At 38.4% G+C, this 26,916-nt stretch overlaps 1 protein-coding gene across 26 annotated transcripts in view; it reads right to left on the bottom strand.

Moving 5' to 3' along the window:
* Positions 1–26,916, bottom strand: part of DLG2 (discs large MAGUK scaffold protein 2) — a 2,016,902-nt gene that overhangs the window by 746,450 nt on the left and 1,243,536 nt on the right. For all 26 annotated transcript variants that reach the window (XM_060303825.1, XM_060303817.1, XM_060303816.1 and 23 more), the window contains one exon: positions 11,451–11,504. In XM_060303825.1, the coding sequence (XP_060159808.1) occupies positions 11,451–11,504 (54 nt within the window). The remainder of the gene's footprint in view (positions 1–11,450; positions 11,505–26,916) is intronic.

Here is a 26,916-nt window from a genome sequence, read left to right on the forward strand (position 1 = left end):
GTTTATACTCTAGGAAGAAGTATCAGCCATTAAAGAAACAGTTATAAGGTAGTGTGATAAATTCTATGAAGGGAAATCAGCGTCTGAAGTGAAAGCATGCAATAGGGAGTACTACGCCTAACCTTAGCTTCCCAGAAGGAGCATTATCTAAGCTGAATCCTTTTGGATGAGTAAGAGTGAGCCAGGCTATCACTCTGCATTATCTGCTAGATTCCACTAGACTATGAGAGTCAATGCTTTTTAAAAGCATCCCACATGATTAAACAACAACACCACCAGGATTAAATGCTGGCTCAGATTAATTCTGTGTTACATTGTACTTTAGTGAGTCCCTATAGCTTTATTTCATTCTTCCTGTGTGCAGTATTTCCTACCCTACCCTTCACCCCTTCTTCAGTCTAGCATCCAGAAGCTTCTTTGGGTGTCCACTAGCATCTCTCAAATTTTAGTGTGCATAAGAATCACCTGGGGTGCTTGTAAAAACATAGATTCCTTGGCCCTACCCTCAGAGATTGTGATTCTTTAGGTCTCTGGTGGAGCTGGAGATTCAGAAATTCTAGTAATCTGCCTGGTAAAATCTGCTGCTACCAGTTCAGAGACTGCATCTTGAGTAGCAATGTTGTAGAGAAACTATATAAATCCTTCCCAGGATTATTTACCCTTGTTCTTAACCTGCTCTGCCAGGCTGAGCTCCTTAGAGCAACAGTGGCTTCTTTGCCTAGGTATATGGGGCACGTGCCTTCAAAGGAGCCATTACAGAAAGAAGGGCCTGTGTGCGACTCTCATCCATCAATCACATTCTTCACTTGGACAACTGTTATATTTTCTCACTGCTTCCCAGCTTAGGTCCAATACGACAAGCCTATGTACAGGCTGCCCAGCAGATGAGGAGTGATGAGTAGAGTAGGCAGCAAAGTGCCCTCTATAAGGGAACCACAGGGAAAAAAGATTGAGGTAGGTTTGTGAATGAATAAGTAGATCAGGTCTTCTACTGGAATAATTAAAAGAATTATTCCAGTCTAAATAGGAGTTTTATAATTTCACGGAAAGAAAATGATGGGAGAATCAGTGAACTTTTAAGAAGGCTTTTAGTAATTGCTTGCATTTGCTTCCGTGTGTGTCATGTATAAGAGCCTTTAAATTTGACAAACACTTAAGGGCCATGAGGACAGGGACCATGTCTTCCACATGAACATACCCAACAATTTCCTAGGACAGGGATGACTATTTAGAAGATTTGAAAATATTTAATTCTAAGAAGGAAATGAAACCAACTCACAAAAGTTGGGAGGGTAATTTTATCATTAATTAGGTAATATATATAAAACACCTAGAATAAAGTGGTCCTTCAATAAATATTAGCTCCCTTCCCCTTCTATTTCTCTCTTATGATTACCTAGGACAGCTCTGTCCGATAGAACTTCCTGGAATGATGAACATATTCTATATCTGCATTGTTGGATGTGGCACCCACTAACCATCCTGGCTACTGGGCACTTCAAATGTGGCTAGTACAACTGAGGAACTGAATTTTAAATTTTATATTATTTTAATTAAATTTAAATAACCACATGAGGCTTGAAGCTACTGCCTTGGAGAGCACAGGTCTAAAAGCTTATACAACATGCTAGTTGGCCACTACATGTGTCTATTTGCTGAACTGAACTGATCCTTTTTCCTACAGCTATGCATATATTTAAGGTGAACGAGTGAAAAGGACAGCTGCCCCAGGGGCAGACCAAAAGGTGTGGTGAAAGGACAAAGACAGCAGGATCCAAACCGAAAAAAGAAGCTTCTGCCATATTGACCAAGCTTCTCAAAATTTAATATGCATACTAATTACTGGGGTTCTTCTTAAGAACACAGATTCTGATTTAGTAGGCCTTGAGTGAGAACTTAGATTCTATGCTCACAAGCTTCCAGGTAACAATGATGCTGCTAGTCAATGGGCCACATTTTAAGAAGTAAAGATCTAGATGTAGGGCAGCCCACGAACCTACATAACTGCTATTGGCCCTACCACTGAACTAGCTATGACTTCCGCATTCTTGTCTCAACAGTTCAAGATGATTAAGTCAAAGGCATGCTCTGTTTTATCAAAGGCACCCCCCAATCTTATGATGAACATTTATTAAGCATCTTCTACATACTGGGAAGAATATTTATAATAACCCCTGAAAGGCAAATATTATTACTCTTGTTTTACAAATAATAAAACAGAGGCTGAGATGGATAATTTGACTTAACCTGACTTGCTGACTTAACTCAGGCAAGTACTAACTGGCAGAGGTGGGCTCAGAACCCAGTTGCTCCTGAATTCAAAGGCTAGTCTCTCTCATTAGACTCTTGTTACACAATGTGTGATGCACAACTGAGCAGCAGCTTCACCTGGAAACTTATTAGAAATGCATACTGTCAGGAGTCTTCCTATACCTACTAAATCAGAATCTTCATTTACGATCTCCAGGTGATTCTTATGTACATTAATATTTGAGAAATACTAAAACTTGTTCCACTTTTTGCCTTTTAGAGCAAAGTAACAAATGGAAAGGGATCTGCTGACTGTGGCAGTTGAGAAATGGATTTAGGTTGGCTAGGTTTGACTGTGGAACAAATATTGATAGCACTGCCTCTATTGCTAAATTCCTATTGCCTCATGGGCATAGTTAAGCCAATATTAAGCTGTTTTCTGGCGTGTAAGCATATTTCATTTCTGGATAATACTACAAATCCAACAGATAAAAATATCAACAACATAGTTTTAACAGTGTTCACGGGAAACACCACCAAAAGAAATAAACTTGTTTGCTGAAAAATAAATGTACTAAAATCAGCAAATTCTTCGAAACTATCTCCATTATTAATCACTGCCAGAACGGTTCAAAGAAACAAACAATTCTGCTTTCTCTCCCTTCATGGATAATTCTGGAAAACCATCCAATTAAAAGTGAATAGTAGCCTAAATCACAAGGCTCTGTTTTTGTACAAAGTGACTCAAAGAAATTAATGCCTAACTCTCCAGCTCTATGACCAAGTGCTTGGTCATCCCATTTCTGCAATACGGCAACTTCCTCCTCAGAGAGTTCTTATTCTCAGCTTCTTGCCGCTGGGATCAATCAGAAATGCATTTTAAATCTTCTTTAACAACACCTCTTGGTCTCAAGCTCATTCTTTGGCTCCCAAATGAAACTCACTGCTAATCTGATTGTTTCTCTGTGTCCCTGAATCCACATTATCTTTTATTTTCTCTCATCCCCAACTTTTCTCACCAATCTTTCACTCACACTGTCAGCCTTTCCTAGGGTCGTTTTATCCCCTTTAAATCACTCTCTTGTCCTCCGCCCCAGAATCACAGTTCTATTTTCATCCAGTGACCTTTCACATTTAAAGCTCTCCATAAAAATCTCACTGATAATATTGTAAGAATATTATGGTGGCTTTCAAATTGCTTTTACATAAATGATCTTGGCAGTCAAATACAATGGGTGTTACTACTAAGGACTCTCAACATTTTTGTAACCTAACTCTTCCTTCTTCTTTTCTCTCATCTACTCTCCTCTCTTTTCTCTCTCTCTCACTTTCTTGGGAGGTTTTCAAAGACACAATCCTGGAATTTCTGGAACAAAGTTCCTTGTCTCCACTGTTATTTCTACCTCTGGAAATAAAGTGGCAGACAACAAAATGTCTCACAGGAAAGCAAAATCATTATACTGCTAATACTAGCTAGATGTTCCTTTTATTTTCAATATTTTCCCTTAGACATCCTTGATAATGTAGACAATCACTCTCCATACCAGTTGAATCCGTTCCCCTTGGCACTTTGTTTATTTCTACCAATATTTTTAAAGTGTAAGATTCCTTCTTTTGTACCTATTTTTTCTTACAATGGGACATATACAAATTCTTAGCCCTTTTATTTAAGGCTTTGGTGGGGTAAATTAGTTTCTTGTTTAGAAAATATTCACTCCATCCTCCACCTTGAATTTGGCAATATGACTTACTTTGGTCACTGGGGTGTTAGTAGATGGGATCAGAGGCTGTAACTCAACTTGTGTCTTGGGCTTGTATATTCTTGCCTCCTTTATTGAAAATAAGGTCACCATATGTGCGTGGGTTTACGTCTGGGCTTTCTATACTGTTCCATTGATCTGTATTTCAGTTTTTGTTCCAGTACCATACTGTCTTGATTACTACAGGTTTGTAGTATAGTCTGAAGTCTGGAAGTTTGATTCCTCCAGCTCCATTTTTCTTTCTCAAGATTGTTTTGGCCATTCGGGGTCTTTTGTGTTTCCATACACATTCTGAAATTTTTTGTTCTAGTTCTGTGAACTAGAACATTGCCATTGGTAGTTTGATAGGGATTGCATTGAATCTGTAGATTTTCACAATGTTGATTCTACCAATCCAAGAACATGGTATATCTCTCCATCTGTTTGTATCATCTTTAATTACTTTCATCAGTATCTTATAGTTTTCTGCATACAGGTCTTTTGTCTCCTTAGGTAGGTTTATGTCTAGGTATTTTATTCTTTTTCCTGCAATGGTGAATGGGAGTGTTTCTTTAATTACTCTTTCAGATTTTTCATCATTAGTGTATAGGAATGTAAGAGATTACTGTGCACTAATTTTGTGCCCTGCTACTTTACCAAATTCATTGATTAGCTCTAGTAGTTTTCTGGTAGCATCCTTAGGATTATCTATGTTTAGTATCATGTCACCTGCAAACAGTGACAGCTTTACTTCTTCTTTTCCGATTTGGATTCCTTTTATTTCTTTTTCTTCTCTGATTGCTGTGGCTAAAAAAACTATGTTGAATAACAGTGGTGAGAGTGGACAACCTTGTCTTGTTCCTGATCTTAGAGGAAATGCTTTCAGTTTTTCACCATTGAGAATGATGTTGGCTGTGGGTTTGTCATATATGGCCTTTATTATGTTGAGGTAAGTCCCCTCTATGCCTACTTTCTGGAGGGTTTTTTCAAAAATGGGTGTTGAATTTTGTTGAAAGCTTTTTCTCCATCTATTGAGATGAGCATATGGTTTTTCTCCTTCAATTTGTTAATATGGTTTATCACATTGATTGATTTGCGTATATTGAAGAATCCTTGCATTCCTGGGATAAACCCCACTTGATCATGGTGTATGACCCTTTAATGTACGGTTGGATTCTGTTTGCTAGTATTTTGTTGAGGATTTCTGCACCTATGTTCATCACTGATATTGGCCTGTAGTTTTCTTTTTTGTGACATCTTTGGATTTGGTATCAGGGTGATGGTGGCCTCATTAGGAGTATTCCTGAGTTAGGGAGTATTCCTCTCTCTGCTATATTTTGGAAGAGTTTGAGGATAGATGTTATCTCTTCTCTAAATGTTTGATAGAATTCGCCTGTGAAGCCATCTGGTTCTTGGCTTTTGTTTGTTGGAAGATTTTTAAGCACAGTTTCAATTCTAGTGCTTGTGATTGGTCTGCTTATATTTTCTATTTCTTCCTGGTTCAGTCTTGGAAGGTTGTGCTTTTCTAAGAATTTGTCCATTTCGTCCAGGTTGTCCATTTTATTGACATATAGTTGCTTGTAGTAATCTCTCATAATCCTTTGTATTTTTGCAGTGTCAGTTGTTACTTCTCTTGTTTCATTTCTAATTCTATTGATTTGAATTTTCTTCCTTTTTTTCTTCATGAAACTGGTTAACGGTTTATCAATTTTGTTTATCTCTTCAAAGAACGAGCTTTTACTTTTACTGATCTTTTCTATTGTTTCCTTCATTTCTTTTTCATTTATTTCTGGTCTGATCTTTATGATTTCTTTCCTTCTGCTAACTTTGGGGTTCTTTTGTTCTTCTTTCTCTAATTGTTTTAGGTGTAAGATTAGGTTGTTTATTTGAGATGTTTCTCGTTTCTTGAGGTAGGATTGTATTGTTATAAACTTCCCTCTTAGAACTGTTTTTGCTGCATTCCATAGGTTTTGGGTCATCATGTTTTCATTGTCATTTGTTTCTAGGTATTTTTTTATTTCCTCTTTGATTTCGTTAGTGATCTCTTAGCTATTTAGTAGAGTATTGTTGAGCCTCCATGTGTTTATATTTTTTACAGATTTTTTTCCCTGTAATTGATATCTAGTCTCATAGCATTGTGGTCAGAAAAGATACCTGATACAATCTCAATTTTCTTAAATTTACCAAGGCTTGATTTGTGACCCAAGACATGATCTATGTTCCCTGAGCACTTGAGAAGAAAGTGTTTTCTGTTGTTTTTGGATGGTATGTCCTATAAATATCAATCAAGCCCATCTTGATTAATGTAACATTTAAGCTTGTGTTTCCTTATTTATTTTCATTTTGGTTGATCTGTCCATTGGTGAAAGTGGGGTGTTAACGTCCCCTACTATGACTGTGTTACTGTCGATTTCCCATTTTATGGCTGTTATAATTTTCCTTACGTATTGAGGTACTCCTATGTTGGGTGCATAAATATTTACAACTGTTACACCTTCTTGGATTGATCCCTTGATCATTATGTAGTGTCCTTCTTTGTCTCTTGTAACAGTCTTTATATTAAAGTCTATTTTGTCTGATATGAGAATTGCTACTCCAGCTTTCTTTTGATTTGCATTTGCATGGAATATCTTTTTCCATCCCCTCACTTTCAGTCTGTATTGTCCCTAGGTTTGAAGTGGGTCTCTTGTAGACAGCATATATACAGGTCTTGTTTTTGTATCCATTCAGCCAATCTATGTCTTTTGGTTGGAGCATTTAATCCATTTACATTAAAGGTAGTTATCAGTATGTATGTTTCTATTACCATTTTCTTAATTGTTTTGGGGTTTTTATTGTAGGTCTTTTCCTTCTCTTGTGTTTCTGGCCTAGAGAAGTTCCTTTAGCATTTGCTGTAAAGCTGGCTTGGTGGTGCTGAATTCTCTTAGCTTTTACTTGTCTGTAAAGGTTTTTAAAACAAAGACTATGACAAGAGACAAAGAAGGACACTACATAATGATCAAGGGATCAATCCAAGAAGAAGATATAACAATGGTAAATATTTATGCACCCAACATAGGAACACCTCAATACATAAGGCAAATATTAACAGCCATAAAAGGGGAAATTGACAGTAACACAATCATAGCAGGGGACTTTAACACCCCACTTTCACCAATGGACAGATCATCCAAAATGAAAATAAATAAGGAAACAAAAGCTTTAAATGATACATTCAACAAGATGGACTTAACTGATATTTATAGGACATTCCATCCGAAAAAATCAGAATACACTTTCTTCTCAAGTGCTCATGGAACATTCTCCAGGATAGATCATATCTTGGGTCACAAATCAAGCCTTGGTAAATTTAAGAAAATTGTAATTGTATCAAGTATCTTTTCTGACCACAACACTATGAGACTAGATATCAATTAGAGGAAAAAGACTGTAAAAAACACAAACACATGGAGGTTAAACAGTACCCTGCTAAGTAACCAAGAGATCACTAAAGAAATCAAAGAGGAAATCAAAAGATACCTAGAAACAAATGTCAATGAAAACACGACGACCCAAAATCTATGGGATGCAGCAAAAGCAGTTCTAAGAGTGAAGTTTATAGCAATACAATCCTACCTTAAGGACAAGAAATATCTCAAATAAACAACCTAATCTTACACCTAAAGCAATTAGAGAAAGAAGAACAAAAACCCCCCAAAGTTAGCAGAAGGAAAGAAATCATAAAGATCAGATCAGAAATAAATGAAAAAGAAATTAAGGAAATGATAGCAAAGATCAATAAAACTGAAAGCTGGTTCTTTGAGAAGATAAACAAAATTTATAAACCATTAGCCAGGCTTATCCAGAAAAAAAGGGAGAAGACTCAAATCAATAGAATTAGAAATGAAAAAGGAGAAGTAACAACTGACACTGCGGAAATACAAAGGATCATGAGAAATTACTACAAGAAACTATATGCCAATAAAATGGACAACCTGGAAGAAATGGACAAATTCTTAGAAATGTACAATCATCTGAGACTAAATCAGGAAGAAATATAAATTTGAACAGACCAATCACAAGCACTGAAATTGAAACTGTGATTTAAAATCTTCCAACAGGGGGCTTCCCTGGTGGCGCAGTGGTTGAGAGTCCGCCTGCCAATGCAGGGGACATGGGTTCGTGCCCCGGTCTGGGAAGATCCCACATGCTGCGGAGCAGCTGGGCCCGTGAGCCATGGCCACTGAGCCTGCGCGTCTGGAGCCTGTGCTCCGCAACGGGAGAGGCCACAACAGTGAGAGGCCCGCGTACCGCAAAAAAAAAAAAAAAAAAGTATAATCTTCCAACAAACAGAAATCCAGGAACAGATGGCTTCACAGAGGACCATATATTTCTAAAACCAAATTTGCTATTTGGCAAAATTAATACATTTACTTGTAATGAAATTATTTTTGGGGAGGACTTTAATGCATAAGTTAAAATTTGTCATTTAGGTAATATTTTAAGGAAAGAAATGTTCTTATGCAACATGACTGAAATGCTCTGGGGAACTCTGAATTTGTTTTTTCATTAAATAGAACTGAAATTATGTGAACTAGAACATGTGACAGAAAAGAGGAAAACAAAGTATAGAACACCAAGGAATGAGAAAATAGACTGCAAAAGGAACAGTGATTTGTTCAAGGTCACCCAGTGAGTCAGGAACAAAAGGGAGGGTGAGGCCTATGTCCAGACACAAAGCACATTGATCTACATTAATGCTTGTGTGCTAAATCTGCCATTTTTCAATACATATTATAGTTATGTTTCTCATACATGGGGGAAGATATTAATATTTAATATTCTCTCAGGGTCTAGCACATGTTATTGCATATGTATTTATTGAATAAAATAATAAATAAATAAACCCCCATTAACTGGAAGTTAATCAAGCATGATTTCCTACACATAACCTTATGAGATCCTCACTAACACCTCTGAGGTAGATATTATAATTCCTATCTTATATATCAATTTACGTCCAGAAGGAGTAAATGAATAGCTCAACAACACACTGCCATGAGAATTGGGACAGTTTCATCATACTTAGCAAACATCTCTAAAGATCCTACCCTTAAGGAAGCTCAAAGAGGGTTTGCATTAAGTACAACAAAGTTGAAGATAATTAAAAAAAATCCCTTTGAAGAACTCAAAATCAGATACAGAATTGATATTTAGGAGAATGAGAGCAATTTGATTAATTTGTTATACATGGCTGATTTTACTAGCTAATCAGTTGGGCTACCAATTGAGCATGTCTATTCAAAATCCTTAGATTCTTATTCATAAATTATTTGTACATGATGGCACCTGGAAGTTAGTCATGAAAACCCTAATAGAAGGCTTCGAATAAATATAGGTCTATCACAAGAAAGCAGTCCTACTTAACACGGTCAAGTCTCTCTGCTCCATGTCTACTTCAAAGCACTGCTCATCTGCTTTAGATGATGCCAATGGGTATAGTAAAGAGATTCATTATATTAAAGACATGGAATCCCTTAATATATATATGGATCCCTGCCTCGAGGGTATTTAAGCTTCTGTGACAACTTGTCATCCACCCAAAGCTACACATTGCTGGGGAGTAAGTAACAAAACTTTGTTCTCAAGCTGAGAGGCAGAAAAGGAGGGAGGGAAGGAGGAAACACAAGCAGCAGAAAGATCAGAGTCAAATAAGATCTCAAACTCTACAGCCAGGATACCTAGATTCATTCTTGGCTCTGCCTCTTACTGTGCAATTTTGAGAAAGTTACTTAACTTCTTTATGACTCAGTTTCCTCATCTGTAAAATGGAGAAATTAACAGTACCTATCTCATAGCGTTGTTACGAGGATTAAATGAGTTAATATTTGATAAGTGCTTAAAGCAGAGTCAGGCATACAATAATCCTAATATAAACGTTTGAAAAACAAAGAAGGGTAGGAAGAGTGACAGATAGAATAGGGAACACTATGTGTCTTTAATATTTGCTTTGCTTCCTTCCAACAGAGTCGTTTACTTTCCACAGCTGGGGCCACTTGATTCCTACCGGTAAGCTTAACCCCATTTCCAGTCTGACCCCAAATGACTCTTGTTCACAAAGATTTAAGAAGCCCTAGTTCAGTAGTTCAGGTGATTCAGCATTAAAGTCAAGCTCGCTGTTATTCCTGTCCTGACCCTGCGTCCCAGTTTTAATCACTTGTCCCTGTAATCAAGTCCCAACTTGCACTCCACTTCTGGCATTCTGCTCCCCTGTGGCCGAGTCCCGGCTTGCAGAACCTGCTCAGGACCTCCAGTTCCTCTGAGGCAGGTATCTCCCAAAGGGCAGCCTTTAGACTAGACACACTTTGGCACAGAGGGTTTGAACTTTTGAGAATTAGTTGCCTGTAAAATTGTATAAAAATTCAAATTTCTGATTTCTCTTGAGAAACGGAATGATCAGGCAACTCTTGATCCCATTTCCCTTTGGTCCCCACCCACTGGAGCCAAGTGGCAGCTGCTCTCACTTTGGAAGATCACATGCTCTCTATTACCCTCTCTCCCCATGCCTCCTGCTCCAACTATTTCTGTGACTTGCTTGGTCCTTGTAGGCATTTGAGGTTGGGGTCTAAGACTGAGAATAGCCAGTACTTACCAAGCACTTTGTACTCATTTAATCAAAGACCAGGGATCTGTTTGTTCTTGTGCATTATGCCTGCAGCCCTTCTCTTTGCTTCAAACCTTCTGTCTGCATGCATCTGTGTCCCATCTTCCTAAATCACTCTCCTCTATCCATCAGCTAGGGCGACTCACAAAGCTTTACGACTTTATGGACCTCCATGAAGTCAACCACTCATACCACTGTGGCCCAGCACCACTTTCCAATCACCCCTGCCCAGCCAGACTGTCCTCAAGAATTTTGGCCATCATAGTGGTTATATTTCAGATACAGAATTTGGGGCTTTACTGATCTGCCTGTGCTTTTTATCTCATGCCCCATGCTTCTATAAAACCATACATCTTATTATATATAGATAGAATTCACCCTCCCAAAATTTTGTTCCAATTCTTGTTAGAAGCCTAGCAAAATCCATTAAATATTTAATGATCACTTATTATGTTCTAGACTCTATCATATAAATTGATTTGAGTATTCCTTTATTAAGAAACCCAGAGAAGTTTGTTCAATCTCTTTTCAGGGAACCACTTAAGAAACTAACATTATTTGATCACAATTGGCTGCAGTTTATTTTTCTCATGATAGGCCCTTGTGCTTTACAAAACAATGAATCAAAGAGGAAAATGTCAGCATGCCTAAGCTGTGAGTTAGCAAATATCAAAAGAAAACTCAAAAGAGAACTCATGCTACACATCATTTCACGAGATTATCTGGATTGGGTAAAACGGAATATGTACAAAATTTTAAATTCAGCTGATTGAGTTCTATCGGTTTTTAAAGATAGTCTTAATAAAAATGTTACTTACATAAGGAATCGTGTCCAAAGTATCTGTGTTGACAATTATAGGAGCAGGGCTGGCCTAAAAAAGAGAAATAGAAAAAAGTTTTAAATAACAAGTTGTCTATTCTGAGATAGGATCTGTTAACTTATTTAACCAAGAGCTCCACAGTATTTCTTGAGAACCTGTATAGGCACTATGTCAGGTGTTGTGGGGGGGATAAATGAAGTGGCTCAGAGTCCCCTTCACCCTCCTCCCTTCAAATATATGTTTGCTACACTGACCACATAATGAAATGAAGTAAGCAACAGAACTCAAAGGTGAGGAAGTGAGGATTCGTACAGTGTAAGAGGCAAGGACTTCCAATAAACTTGGCGAGGAGTTAAAAATTTCTTTATGAAACAGTTGTGCTAAAGAATTTTGATTTCTCTCTCATGGAAGCAAAACTAAACCTAAACCAATGTAACTCTTTTCTTTAAACTGGCTTTTGAGAGTATGTTGTATCCAAAACAAAATAGAAGGGTTCACTTATTGACATCTTACATATATTTACTTATTTTTCATGCTGTGTCATACCTTTTCTTTGTCGTTTATGCACCTTTGATGATATACTTTAGATATCCTCAGAAAATTAAAAATTAGTCAAAGGTGACAGAAAATCATATTATATATGCTAAAGTTTCTTTAAAAAAATTGTCCAAAATACAGCCATTCCTTTTAAAGTTGAATAGGCATCTGTGTAAAACTGATACAGGAGTGTTACAAGCCAAGTCTTAGAAAATAAGAGATTACAATCTATTTGCATCAACCAATCTGACTTCATGAATATTAAGTAGATCTATCTTTATTTTCTGTTTCTAGAATATTCACAGCAACTTTTCCTTCATGCCCTGAAGGATCTTTAATCTCCTTCCCAAACTGCAGATTTCATTTAGATAGAGGAAATAGTCTCATCATGATTAATCGAGAGCTGTCCTATACGACACGGTAGTTTGCGCAAGTACACAACTTTGGGACATTTCATTAGCTATGCCCTCTGGAGTTAACAGAGTTAACAGCTTTTTAATGTCAATCTGTGCCTATGGAATCCTAATCTAATGGCAAAACCAATGGCAATCCAGCAGATTTTACAGAACAAAATTCCAGGTTTTAACTAAAATCACTGGTCAGTGAAAACACGACCCTGTTCTACATATCTGCATAGTGGGTCAACTAAATATTCATGGTTTATTTGTTAACTCCTAATATCAAGTACCTTGTGGATAAATAGGGGCTCTGGAGAAAGACAGTTGCCACTGGACCTCACCAAAAAACAGTGTTTGTTAAGAGGCCTGTAGTATAGGGAGAAGAACATGAGGTTTGGAGTCAGAAGACCTGGGCTCAAGTTTGGTTTAGCAACTTCCTGATTATATGATTTGGGGGCTCAGCAACTTCTTGGTAATTTGATCTGGGGTCAAACCCACTAACTCTCTTTGCCTCATTTTCCTTCTCTGTAGAATGGAAATAGAAATAATCACCTTCTAAAAAGGTTGTCTGAAGAATAAATGAGGTGATATATTTGAATGTGCTTTGTAAACATAAATTTCAGAATCAATGTTAAATGCTATCATTAGTTAATGCCCCTAAAGATGGACTATCATAAGGATAAAATACCATTGGATGGTTTGTGAATTGTTTATGCCCCAGAGACCTCAATACTATGTTAGTGGCACAGTTGCACTAAAAAGAACTGATTAGATCATGAAAATTACCATTTATTAAACACATATTACTTGTCCATTTATAAGAATATATATATGTATATATATCCTAATTTAATCTCCACAAAACCATACTGATGAGGCATTATTGTCACTATCTCTATGTTATAGATGAGAAAACTGAGGCTCAGAGAAAATGACAGCTGAGATTTCACACCAGCCTTTCTGATCCATGTTTTCCACACTGAGTTGTTCTGTGATTCCATTATCTAGGAGTCTCCATCACAAGAGGCCTGCAGTGATTTGAGATCTCTAGCAAGAGCAGCAAGTAAGACCCAGGCAAAGCAAAGACCACCCTGAAGGTAAGAGATGCCACAGGATCTTGCATATTAGATGTTGAAAGCAAACTGGTAATTCCTTAATGGTTTTTGTTGTTGTGGTTTGTTTTTTAGTTTTGATGATGTTTCTTCTGTGCTTTCTAATTGGTTCCCAGGACTCTCAAAAGATTTGTGTCTTGTCTCCTTGACTAGACTTCAAACTTTCTGAGTATCATATGCAATACTTGTATTTCCCCTTATTATCTACTACACTTTGATCAATAAGTATGCATTGATTTGATTTGGGACTTTCAACTCATCTTACTCTTGTTTTCCTTCTATAAATTGCATTAATGTAGTCTGGAAATAAATATTATGCATAGGCCCAGTTCCTATACAATGACATTTATCACTTTGTGTGTTTCTATTGCTATTTTCCATTTCATGTATGTAAATTTGGTCTTTCCAATGAGACTCTCTCAATGACAAGGATTGTATACTTTCCTAGATTTTTTCACAGCATGTGGGTACACAGAAGGAGCTCAGGAAATACGTAGGATTACTGACTAAATGTAGCTATAAAGTATAGTACAAAGGAAAGTAGTATCTCACTGAAAGCTTTGGAGAGCATTTCTGAGATAACCTCAAAATATCTTATGTTACCAACAAAACTGTGATGACTTTTCCAATATCCACTATCACCTTCTTTCTTTAACCAGGCACCAACACTTAATTATCCAGTTTTTTGAAATAATAATTAATTATTTCATAAATGCAGGATGTAAAAGCATTTATGCATTTATGCATTGAAATACAATCTATGTAATGTGGAAAGTTCATTGCTCCTTCTTGGTGTTAAAAAGATCCAGAAGCACAGTTAATTCCTACATCTAGAAAAGTCGCTAAAAATGCATGAACAAACGTGTGTGGATTGTGTGAACAAACATACATCACATACATCTGACATTGGCAACTCCCTGATGTGAGTGCCAAGGAGATGCCAGGGTGAGCTATTCTGAATAACACAATATCCCACTACATCAGACTTTCTGAAGATTCCCCATTGCTCTGCTCCAGGACCCCCACAGCCCTCCCCAGACCATTTTCCCAGAAGCTTCCTGGAATCTTTTAGGTACTCAATGGCACATAATAGCAGAGAATAAAAGCCCCAAGTTGTAGTAGCACAGAGTGCAGTAGAGTTCTAGGTATGGCCCATGAATGTGCTTTTCTCTCCAGCTGTTAATGTCAGATTTTTCTCTCGGCTCAGCCTGACTCCTGTTTCTTTTCTCTCTTTTGAGATCATGTGAGTCCATGCCTAGTTTGATCAAGTTTGGTTTCTGAGTCTGAAAACCAGTTCCCCAGTTACTTTGATAATTCCCTCTAAGCTTCATCTCCACACTTCACACTGCCTCGCCATACACACCTTCTCTCTCCATATTGGATATTCTCTTTAAATGAACCCCTAAATCAAATGGATGACTTAGCAGATTCCAGCATCCCCCTTCAATATGCTTATTTCCATTAACTGGAAAGAGATTTCAGTATCAAATACAACCCCCCCCCCCAAAAAAAAACTCTCCTTTAAACCAGAAGCTTAAAGGCTTGTCTTCATGTAAATATAAAGGCTTAAGAAAATTCATCTCTCTTGCACGACCCAGCTATAAGATGTAAATGGTTTGACTCTTATATTACATTCTCTTCCATGTGGGAAAAAAAAATAGTTTATAGCAAGAGGGAAGAATAAAGATAATCATAGAGAAGCCAGATGCAAGCAGAGAAAATACTGATACAATTTAGATTATTAGATCAAGTTATTCATAAATTCCTGCCACCTTCCTGTCCTTGGGTTCCATGGGATACCCAAATATTACATCAATAACTTTGCTTATGATATAAAAGAGAAACTAAATTTCTGTTGCTTGCCACTAAGAGAATGTAACTAATAAAGACTCTTATATAGTGAATGCAAATTTTCAAAGAAGTTCATTAATTCCAACTGATGTGATATTTGTTAAGTGCCAGATCTGTGAAGTACCTCTGACATAAATGGGCAGGTGGTCACCCAGCCAGAGGAAGACCCTTCAAGCAAGGTATTGGCAGGGGTGGTAGAGCAGCCAGTCAGTCAAAGAACATACTCTGCGAGGCTTAGGTCCGACAAGTACAGGCTAACCAGCGGGAGGGTCAAAAGACCGAATCCAGGCCTATACCTAAACTTTTAAGAAGCGAAGTAGAGAAGAAGAGAAACCCACACAGCCAAGTGACCCAGATACAGCACGAACTGAATAGTAACGTTGATGCGGCTAGGAATTGTGCAGGGATTTCAGCTGACCTGGAACATGCAAGTAGAAGGCAGGTAGTTGCCAGTAGGACAAATTAACAGGCGGTAAATATGGCAAGAATAACTTGTGAGCTGTTCTGGGGGCCTAGAATCTTTGGCTTATCTTCTTAAAGGACAAGGCTCCTGAATATGCAAGAAGTAACACAGGCTCTATCTACAGTGTGGCATGACAACTTAAAACAAAATGGAACTCACTGAGTTTTAAAATGAGTCCATTTGTGTGGGAATATGATTTCACTGAGAGAGGTGGAGATCCCAGAACCTCAAGATAAATATTAGCTGGTTTAGACTGGATGCTACAAGATACCATATTAACAGTCTTTTAGCTTCACAATTCCCACAGAGGGCTGTCATCAGGGTGAGCCCCAATCAGACCATGTCCCGATCCTAACCAGGGGAGTAGAACATGGGGGTTACTACCCACATACCCAATCAGCTCTGAAATGAGATATCTCCCATTAAGTACTGATTTGGTATGCTAAAGACTGAACTCAGGACAACGTTATTTTTATTAGGTTTTCTCCCTAATCCTCCATCATGTTGGCCCATTCTGGAAATTAAAAACTGTGATGTGGTTGGGGGGACTTCTGCCTCAATTGACTGCCTGTAGTTCTCTTCTGGACTGAACCCCTTTCTTCCTTCTCCTTCTTTCCCACAATCTGTTGGGTGGAGCCACACACCCCTGGTTGTCCGCAGGTAAGGTCCTACTCTTACTTGAAGGAGATACCAGGATTTACCTACTTGAAGGATCCGTAGTTGCCTGGTTGATCATCACTGGCCGAGCATCATGACTACCTGGAATCTCACGGTACCATGACCTACCATACACAGATCTCCTGATATGTTAACACTGGGATGGATAATAATAAAGGCAAATACTTATGCGACACTTATTTATATCAATTAACTTAGTTAATCCTCACATAACCCAATGAGACACTGTTATTCTCAATTTACAGGTGAGAAAATAGAGGTTAGGTAACTTTCCCAAAGTCAGACATCTGGTAAATAGATTGTCTTCAAACCCAAACAATCTGACAGTCTGGCTCAGAGCCCATGCTCTTTTCTTTTTTAAGCTATATACTTTTATGTTATTTATTTTTTTTTACCATATTTTAAATTGAAGTATAGTTCATTTACAATGTTGTGTTAGTTTTAGGTATACAGCAAAGTGATTTAGTTACACATACATATATGTATTCATTTTTATGTATTTTTTTCAGATTCCTTTCCATTATAGGTTATTACAAGATAATAAATATAGTTCCCTGTGCTATACAGTAGGTCCTTGTTGTTTATCTGTTTTATATATAGTAGTGTGTATCTGTTAATCCAAACTCCTAATTTATCCTCCTCCCAACCCCGAGTCCATGCTCTTGACAATCATGCTCTACTGCCTTTCAGAATGGAATCACACTTTACCAGAACTCTTTAGATTCTAATTTTGACTGTTCACCAACAACTCAGAGGCCAGCTGAAAGCCAAATTAGACATCTACCTTGATCCAGGATGGTTCCAAAACCCGCCCCTCCTCCCTCTGGCCCTAGTGCATTGTATGAACAAGCCTGAAGTTGCCACGACTTAGGAGAAGGCGAAGCACAGGCACACGCAGGCTGACTCAATCAGGATTTCTTTGAGTAAGCTCCAAAGAAACTTTTTGGTAAATCACTGATTAAAGACATATTGATGGTTATATGAGAGACGAGGAAACAAAACAGGAAGAACAAATCTACTCGAGAATCATAAAACTTGAAGCTGAGGCCTTAAGAATCATTTAATTCTACCTTTCATTTTACAAGTATGAAATGGAGACAGAGAAAGGAAGAGGCATGCCTCAGAGCTCACAATTATTTAGTATCAAAACAGAAGACAGGATAATAGCAACAAGAATAACAATAATAAAATATTAAGCATTTACTGAATGAATATTATGTTCCAGGGTTGTGATAAATACTTAAGATACATCAATGCATTTACTTCCCAAGATGTTCTAAGGAAAACATTATCATTCTCATTTAAAAAAAGAAGAAAGAAAGAAAGAAAGAAGGGGAGGCTCAAAGTGGCTAAATCACTTGCCTAAGGTCACAAATCTAAGAGGTATCACAACCAGGTGTCAAACCCAGGCCTTTCCAGGCCCAGAACCCATGCTGGGAACCACCAACATCTCCTGCTTCCCTCTCCTGAGTTTTTCCAGTTAAGGCCGAAAAATGCAGTTATTTTCTGCCCCGAAAGTTGCTAGTTTCTCTTTGCCAGTCTGAAGAGAAATTTCTCACCGTACTGACTCAGATTCAATTCCCAATTCTCAGAGGGTTTCTAGGTCCCTTAATCTCTTTCAAAACCCTGCTTAAAAAATGGGACAATGCTATTTTCCAGTTAACCTATTTCCCAAGAAGTTAGCTAGGGAAATAATGCATGTGAGGTGAGAAAGAGAGGTGTTCTATAGATGTAAGGTTATATTATTTATTACTGTGGTTATTTCTTGCTTTCCTGGATTTCCTCTCCCTTTTCATATTCCCTCTCCGCAAGACCGGCCAGGTGGGTCAATTTGATCTGAGTCATCACCAATAGCAGCACCAAGTGGTTCTGGCCTGTCACCTGGTTTGCCCTTACCCTGCAGTGACATAGGGGAACCCCCCTCACAGGTGAGGACACTGAGGCAATACCAGGTGAGTGGGTGAGTGATCAATGTGAGCGCCCAAGGCTTGGCTAGCCAAGGCATAACTGCAGGTTAATGGTCATGGCAGGATATCTCAAGGGAGCAACTTTGGAGGAAGCTAATACCCTGGTTCCTCTCCCTAGCACTTAATAAAACGCAGGAATCATTACCTACCTAGCTTACCACCAACCAGACTGGCTCAGAAAATGGGAAGGAAGAATGTCAGATTTATGTTTGGCTTGAACTCGATTCATCTCTGCTTGCCTGAACTCTCTTAATAATAAAAAAATAATAATATCCTCACTCTACAGAAAACTGAGGCACAGAGATGTTAAGCAATTTGTTCAAGGTCATCCAGCTGGTAACGGCAAGGTCAAGAGTCAAACCTATCAGCCTAGTTCCAAAGTGGGTAACACTTACATACAAAATATTTGCTTCTGCTCCCTATTAAAATTTGATACGTATCCAGAAGTCTGTTTTAGTCAACACAAGTTCTTTCACTGATCTTTGAAAATACACTATTAGTATTTCTTCCCTTTGGATTAAAGTGATAACATGTCTGTTTGATCCTCCCTTAAAATACAAGGTACTGTAATATTTTGCAAAATATGAATGATATCCTAAGGGCCTCAGTTAGGCTGAGTTGGGCACCTCTTTATTCCTAGTACAGAAAAGATGGGGCAGCCTGGAGAATGAGGCACAGAAAGTAAAGACCCAGAACTAAACAGAGTTTTTCTTACTATATTTCTCTAGAATCAATCCCACTTGGAGAAACAGATATAAATTGCTTGAGCTGTTATGAAGACTCTTCAGACCTCCATCCTACACCCTCTCCACATACCTCTTTGCAGTTAGTGTAAAAGGCTAAAATAAAAGACTCACCAAAACTAGGTCTGTAGGTCATCACTCAAACTCAAATAGATAATTATATTAGATTGGCCACCTATATCATGCTTCATAATTTATGATGTGTGTCCACACACATTAGATCATTTCATTCCCACAGGCAGAGGAAAGGGAACTAACATTCATTGACCAATACCCGCTGTGTGTCAGGAAATATGCTAAGCTCTCCACCTCTGCTTTCTTATCTGCTCTTCACAGAACCCCAGAGGGACTGGTGGAACTTTCCCTTGTCTATAGGTAAGTAAACAGAACCCCAGAGTGATCCAGTGTATTTCCCAACGTCAGACATCTAGAGAAAAGCAAAGCTGAGATTCAAACCTAGGTCTTCTGACTGTGAGCCCCTTGCTTTTTCCCATTATTAGTCCATGATGCCACAAATCCCACTGATTCACACTGAGCATTTACAGATCTAACTGCTTCATTTGTGCAAATGCTCTCTGAAGTTTGCACGAAGAATGGAGTCATTAGCTCAAATCTCAGATGTGGTTTAGTCAATGTGCCCCATGCCACAACAACCATACCTACTTAATTCACTGTTTCACTCCACGTGGTGCTATTCCTGGAAAGAGCCATGTGGATACCATCTGCTCCATTTTGCAAAGCCACTGAACAGCTATAATCTTAGCAGTCCCGTTGTATTTTCCAGATTTAGGGTACCAGAATTCTGAGCAAGCTGTCAAATCTTGCTCAAAGCCGGTTCATCAGGCTGAGGTGGGGCCTGTTTCTTCTGTGGTACCTGGATCAGGGCCTTGCACACAGGGGGTGATCAATCAGTGATTGCTGTTTAGTTTCCTTCTCTCATCTCCTTTACTTCCATCAGGCCAGGACTCTCACTACTCCAAGCATACGCCTTGCTTATGCCTACTATAAGGTCACTGTTTACATTTCTTCCTTCTCCCACATCCTGAACCAATCATGGTCCCCTCTCTTATCTTCCTAACCAAGCTCCCTCCATCCTGCAAGGACAATCTAAAGCCCCAGACTCTGCATGAAAGCTTCCTCAATCCTCACTGCAGGCCTCAATCTGTCCATCCTGCCCCTCTCAAATTTGAAAACATTCATTATTTGTACTACTTCAGTTCACATTAAATTATAAATATAAAGGAAAAGGAATTACGTGAAAGCACCAAGTTCTGCCATTCTTAATGAACGTTTCTTTCTGTTCTTACATGTATGTTGATGGCTAAGTGGTTCATGTGTGACATTTGCATCTCCTTGATGAAACTGTAGTCATTGTGAGGGCAGGGCCCTCATCCTACTTCATTACTTCACTAGCCACTTCCACCAACACTCCTAACCGTGCTTGGCATACAGTATACTCAAAAGATGTTTGTTAATGAGTTTTTAAACCTTTGGAACTAGAACCACAGCAACAAGAGAGAAGATTCATGAGAAACCTGCGAGGCAACAGATTAGACGAAATGGGTAGAAAGGGGCAATTGCACGCTGCCCCTTGGTGACAAGCTGTTGTATCACACTGCCTGGTGCTATTGATAGCATCTGGAGCTACCATGCACTACAGACCATGCTACTCGGAACCATGGCATGTAAGTTAGGGAAAGTTATAAACAGAAAGATTCTTCAGTGTCTACCATATGCTGTTCCTTTACACTCATTCTTTTCTACTTCTCATTACAAGCCTATGAGTTGCATGCTATAATTATGCTCATTATACAGATAAGGAGAGTGCGGCATGAACCTGTAACAAAACTTGCCCAAGGTCACTAGACTAAAAGTTAGAGGAGCCAAGGCTCACTCTTTTTGACTCCAAATCCATATTTCTGTGGTATCACCACCCTGTGTGGAGCGAGGAGATGTTCCTTGCTCTAATTTACTACCCCGCTGTACATTTCAGAAGTTGGAGAGGTGAGAGGAAGCCTGGGATCTGGTGAAAAAGCTAAGGACTCAAAGATTGTCAAAAAAGTAAAATGACATCCTCAGAATTTCTTAAACTTCTCAGATGAGCATGAAGATATATCTCAAAAGATCCACCCCAAACTGGACATTTATTTGACCCATCACGTTCAGTAACTCACAGTGAAAAGGCAATTCACTGAGCCTCCCAATTTATTTTTATATTTGAGAAATAAAGAGTGAAATGGATGACCTCTAAGAGTCTATGTCTCATCAAGGATCTGATTTCACTCATCATAAATTTGGACCTGCTGGGAAATACTGGAAAGAAGGCAGGGATGCTATACAAGTCTTCTTTCTGGATGGTGATGATCTCTGCTTTTATCATTCAGATACAGAAAGTCAGAAGACATGACATTAAGACAGGCATGCAGAAAAAAGACAAAAGTCGAGTTGGGAAAAGATCAATAATATAAAGTGGCTTCTAATGAACTGGATAAAGGATGAGGTTCGGACGTCTTAGACAAGGCACCTCAAAAATCCACTTATGATCATTTTTATAATCTGTATTTTATATGATCATGTTTAGAGCCTGTATTCTGTTTTTCTTGTGAATAAGTTACTTTTCTGGCCATAAGACCATGCAATTAGTGGCAAAATATTCTCTTCCATATTAAAGAGACAAAAAGATTTGAAGTGAAACAGAGAATTATCACCAAGCTCTTTTTTCCATTCTTGCCTTTCTCCATGTTCGATTAGCCTTAACTGCAGGAAAAGTTTCTTAACACCTAAGGTCTGCTTGATTTTTTTCCCCTACCAATCATAATTTGATACTAGATAATATGCTCAAAGTTTAAAACATAACAGCCATGGAGAAAGTCTTAAAATATTTCATATCTAGAATGTTTTTCTGGGGTGTGTATGAGAGGAAATGTACGGGAGAGAGATGAAAAGGAGGTGTGAGTTTGGTTTACTATTTCATCATTAGTAAGAGATAATGTTCTTATGTTCATGTTAGGCCTGGAAGATGTTTCAATACCTGCTTTTAAACGATGGCACTTGGACTGGGTTGTGGAAAAAACAGAGTAGACAACATTTTAGATCAATTTCCCTTATTTTAAATGCTGAAAACATCTATACGTCTATTAATCTCCCCTCTATCCACTTTTTCTTCAAAATTAATGTCTTATTTGAAATCATTTTCAATGAGGAAAAACATGGGGGAGAGAATAGATAAAAAGGAGAAGTGAATGTGGACTAGAAGAATAGAGGTTGGCTAAATACTGCCAGCAATTGCTGGTGCCAAAGAATATATTTTGCAGATGTGTTTGTATACTGTCATTGACTAGGCAATGAACTCTTTGTTTCACAGCCAAGAGCCTACAAATCTCTAGGTCCAAAAATGCCACCCAGTTCCTAGCCCTGCAGCTGCCTTAGCTTCCCAGAGTGGCAATATCTATGTTACTTTGGGTTTCTCAGTTTTCCAGTGGCTTTCTTACCCTTTGTTATTCTGCAAGCAAGCGTTCTGTTCCCCAGTTTACCTCCTCCTGAGCCTAGGATAATGCTACAATTGTGCCTATCAGAGGAAAGATGAAGGGATATTATCTGTTGCAGTGGGCTAGAGGAAAGAGGGTAGCAGTGAGAGAGAATGAAATGAAGAGAAAGAAGGCAGAGAGGAGGTTGTTCTCTGGTACATGGGGACTCTGTCACAAGTTGGAGAGTGAAATGATGGCTCCCAGGCTGACTCTCCTCTGTTCTCTCAGACCACTTTGTCCACTGGAATTATAAACTCAGATACTTAGGAACCTTCATTTGTTTTATAAAGGATTTCCCCAAACAAATGGAAAGGAGATGATGACTTCCTTATGAATATAATGTTTGTAACCTTACATCTCATGACCCCCTCCTTGCCCATTTTAACTTGACAAACATCATTTGCACGTTATGCTTTTATGTTATAGGAAGAGCACCTCCCAGCCCTATACCTGGAGTCAGCAGATGAGGCATCTAGGGACGGCTGAACCATTGCAGAACTTGATCAGGTCACTTAACTCCCTAAATTATTTCTAAGGCTACATTCAACTACTAATAAGAACTGGATGATTCCTGATTTTAATACTAACCTAATTTTTAATATCATAAAAGCAGTAATAAAAAGAGTTTAGGATTTGGGTCATCTAAGATTTAAGACATTTCTTCTTACTTTTATGATGGTCTTAGTCAAATAATGTAGCCTTTCTGAAATTTCTGTTCATGTACAAATGGAGATTATAAATTATTATTTGGTCAACCTAATGTGCTTCTTCAAGAAGCAGATGGGATAATATATAAAAACCCTATGCAAAACAAACAAACAAAACACCCTGTACAATTTGTAAAAGGATACATTTGGGCTAATTATTAAAAATCAGCAACATTAATAATGGCAATCCTTACTGGTCACTTTCTTTGCTTAGCTGTTTTGCTAAGGGTTTAACTCACATTACGTCATTTAAACTACAAACAAACCTAAAACTATCTGTATAATATCTAATTTTACAGAGGATGAAAGTGAGGTACAGAGAAGTTAAGCATTTACCCAAGATAGCAAGTGGTAGAGCCAGGATTCAGACCTAGATTTTTTTAAGCTAAAACTCTGAATCTGAGCAAAAGTGCAGTAGATTGAGACTCTAGCCCTAGTACATTATGTTTTACTACTTAACCACTTCTGACCCCAGCCACTTCAATTTTTTGAACTTCAATTTTCTTATGAACAATATGGGATATTAAAACCTGTCTTGCTTACCTTACAAAGTTGTAATGAGAGAGAATCTAGTTTACACTGCTTTGAAAATTGCAATAAGATAAAAAAAGATAAGGAAAATATAAGGTAATAGTAATGGTGTAGTGGGGGGTCTCAGCAGCAGCAATAGTAAAAACATTAGTACAGTATATTTTCTGGTGTCTACACAAGATAAACATTAGAAACTCCATTGTTCTTAGGCATGTTCCTGCTAAACAAAAATATCTAAACGAAGCTTAAAAGAGTACTATTTTTCTAGTATTAGCTTATTAAAGGTTTTGAGGGTTTGATATGTGTGTGTTTTAATTTTGTTTTGTTACTTGTAGGAGGACTGCTATTATTAACCCCGAGCAACTGTCTATTTTTCTGTCCTGTAACAAATATGTTTGGGGCCCTACTTTTGTAATTTCTGGAGTAGGTGAGGAAAGTGGGAGAAGCAGAGGATGGGCTTACTCTGTTGTACCATAACATATATCTGCACTAATACCCCATTTTGATGAGTCAACACAAACATTTTACAATGAGCGATACTGATACAAAAAGAAGCCATCCTGCACTGGGCGTTAATTTTTCACGGACTCCAGATACCTATGCACAGAAATCACAAGACCAGCAGTCAAAGAAATGCAAACTGCACAAGAGAGGAAGATAAGAAGATGGCAAGTTTTGCCTTTTGTTCAAAAACAAAAGTGACAATTTCATCCCATTTTACCACAAATCTGCAAATGTTCATTCAGATCCAGGCTGTTGCAATTATCCAGGTCACTTCAGATACGGTTCTTTCCTTCCCCTTTAGGTTGAACATCTCTATAGATTATGTGTCACCTTTATTCCTTTACTAATAGAAATTCCATTAATAGCCTTGTTCATATTCTTTGGAAGGAAATAGACTAAAAACTGGGGTATTACTAGACAGAAGTGCAAAGTGAGGCTAAGAGGAATGAAATAGAAAAAGGCATCTGGCATGATTGAGGATGATGAGTCAAGTAATATTTAGAATCCAGAAAGGACAAAACACACTTGGAACACCATGAACTAGGACTGAAACTCATCATTGAACAAATCCTATTTAGAGCTGACCTGAGCTTATGATGGTTCAAATTTGACATTCAGGGGCTGGAGGCAGGGTCTGTGGAAGGGATGGTTGAGCTGAGGAGACAGGTTTCAAGGATGTATTTGAGACAAGAAGAATTATTTCCTCATTATCATCTCACTGCTGCCTAAGTTCTTACATTTGAAGTATTAATCAGCCCATACAGATTGGTTTAGGAAACATCATATTTAAGGCACTGTACTCGGGGCTGCAGAATCTAGGAAGAGGAAACACATGGTTTTGCTCTGCAAAGAGTTTACAGTGTCCTGTGGAAACAAGAGAAATCCCCCGAATGCTTCTAATACAAAGCAGAGAAACACCACAAGAGAAATAGGGCAAAGTACCACGGTGGGTGTGAAGGAGAAAGGCAGGTGGGATTAGGGTCAGAAGGCCTGGTTTCTCTCCTGGTCTTAGCATCTATATGATTTTCAACAAGGTACTGATCCTCTAAAATGGAGACAATAATATTGGGGCCATTTCATATTGGTACTGCGATGATTAAAGGAGAAAGTATAGACTAAAGCCATGTGGAAGTAGGTTTCCTACTCTCAGTTTTCTTCAAGGAGTGTTAATCAGGGTTGAAATAATGAGGGAAAAGGCATATCATTTGGTTACATAGTATGAGGTAAGTCTCACGGAAGGGGATGTGAGTTAAGTCTTGAAGGATGGAACTTCACCTTGAAGCTTAATGTACTCTGTTGATTTGCTCACTTTTTCTCCAGCTGTTGTTCTGCCCTTTCGTGTAGGGATGGATCCTGTCCCTGGACCACTAGCCACTAACCAGTCCCTGCTGTAATGAAGGTTCTCTGGTTGCAGGGAACAGAAAGCCACTTGCACTAGCTTAGGCAAAATGTGAACATATCTGGTTAAAAGGGAAGAAGCTCAGCAGTTAGGCACTTGATAGACAGGAACTAAGAACTGGGAGTTCTGAGGGACCCAGGAAGCCACAGTCCAGCCTCTCCCAACCTCTCACCATTTCTGGCAGACTCATCTCTCTCATTATCCTTCTTTGGGACCACTTGGTTTCTTATTTGCTTTTCTCTTTCTACATTTGTTTCATTCTTTCATATTTGTGCACAAGCTTTTTCTGCTTCTCCACGTATATTTCCTCAGTTCCAGGCATAGATAGGTGTTAACCTGTGGGCGGAGATTTTCTTCTAAGGCTCCATAAGTATTCAGTTCTTCCTTTCTGATTGACCTACAGGATCTTTACCTTAAATAAATGACCCCACTCTCATCCTTGTTGTTCCCGACATTCCTTCCGAATGCTCAAAGAGGAAGATCAGGACTTGAGGAAAGTTGATAAATATCCCTCACTCCATACTGTTCTTTCAGGCCTAAGTGCCTTTGCACCTACTGTTGCAGCCTCACTCTCCTCCTTCATCTGATAAACCACTATTTTAAAACCATCCAAAGACTTCTCTCCTCTTTTCAGTCTTCCTTCGTCATCTTTCCTCTCCATTCCAAGCAGATGGATCACTCCCACCTTGCTGCATTTACTGTGGTTTGTATATCCCTTGATTACTGCTTTTAACATGCTGTGCTGCAGTTGTTTTGGTTTCAGTGGTTTCCTCCTTATTCTAGTGAACCTATTAAGAAGATGGGCTCTGGAGCCAGATAACTAGTTTCAAGGCCTGGCCTTTCCATTTATTAGCTATGTGATCATGAGGAAGTTACTTAACCTCTGTAAACTTTGTAAAATGGAAATGATAGTGCCTACATCAGAGAGCTGTTGACAGAACGGAGTGAAATAATATGTGAAGGGTTTAGAACAGTACGTGACACACAATAGGTGCTCAATAAATACTATCACTTTTATACTGAAGTATCAAGTCCAGCATGTGTCA

Source organism: Globicephala melas, chromosome 8 (assembly GCF_963455315.2).
Source record: "Globicephala melas chromosome 8, mGloMel1.2, whole genome shotgun sequence".
NCBI classification, from domain to species: Eukaryota; Metazoa; Chordata; class Mammalia; order Artiodactyla; family Delphinidae; genus Globicephala; species Globicephala melas.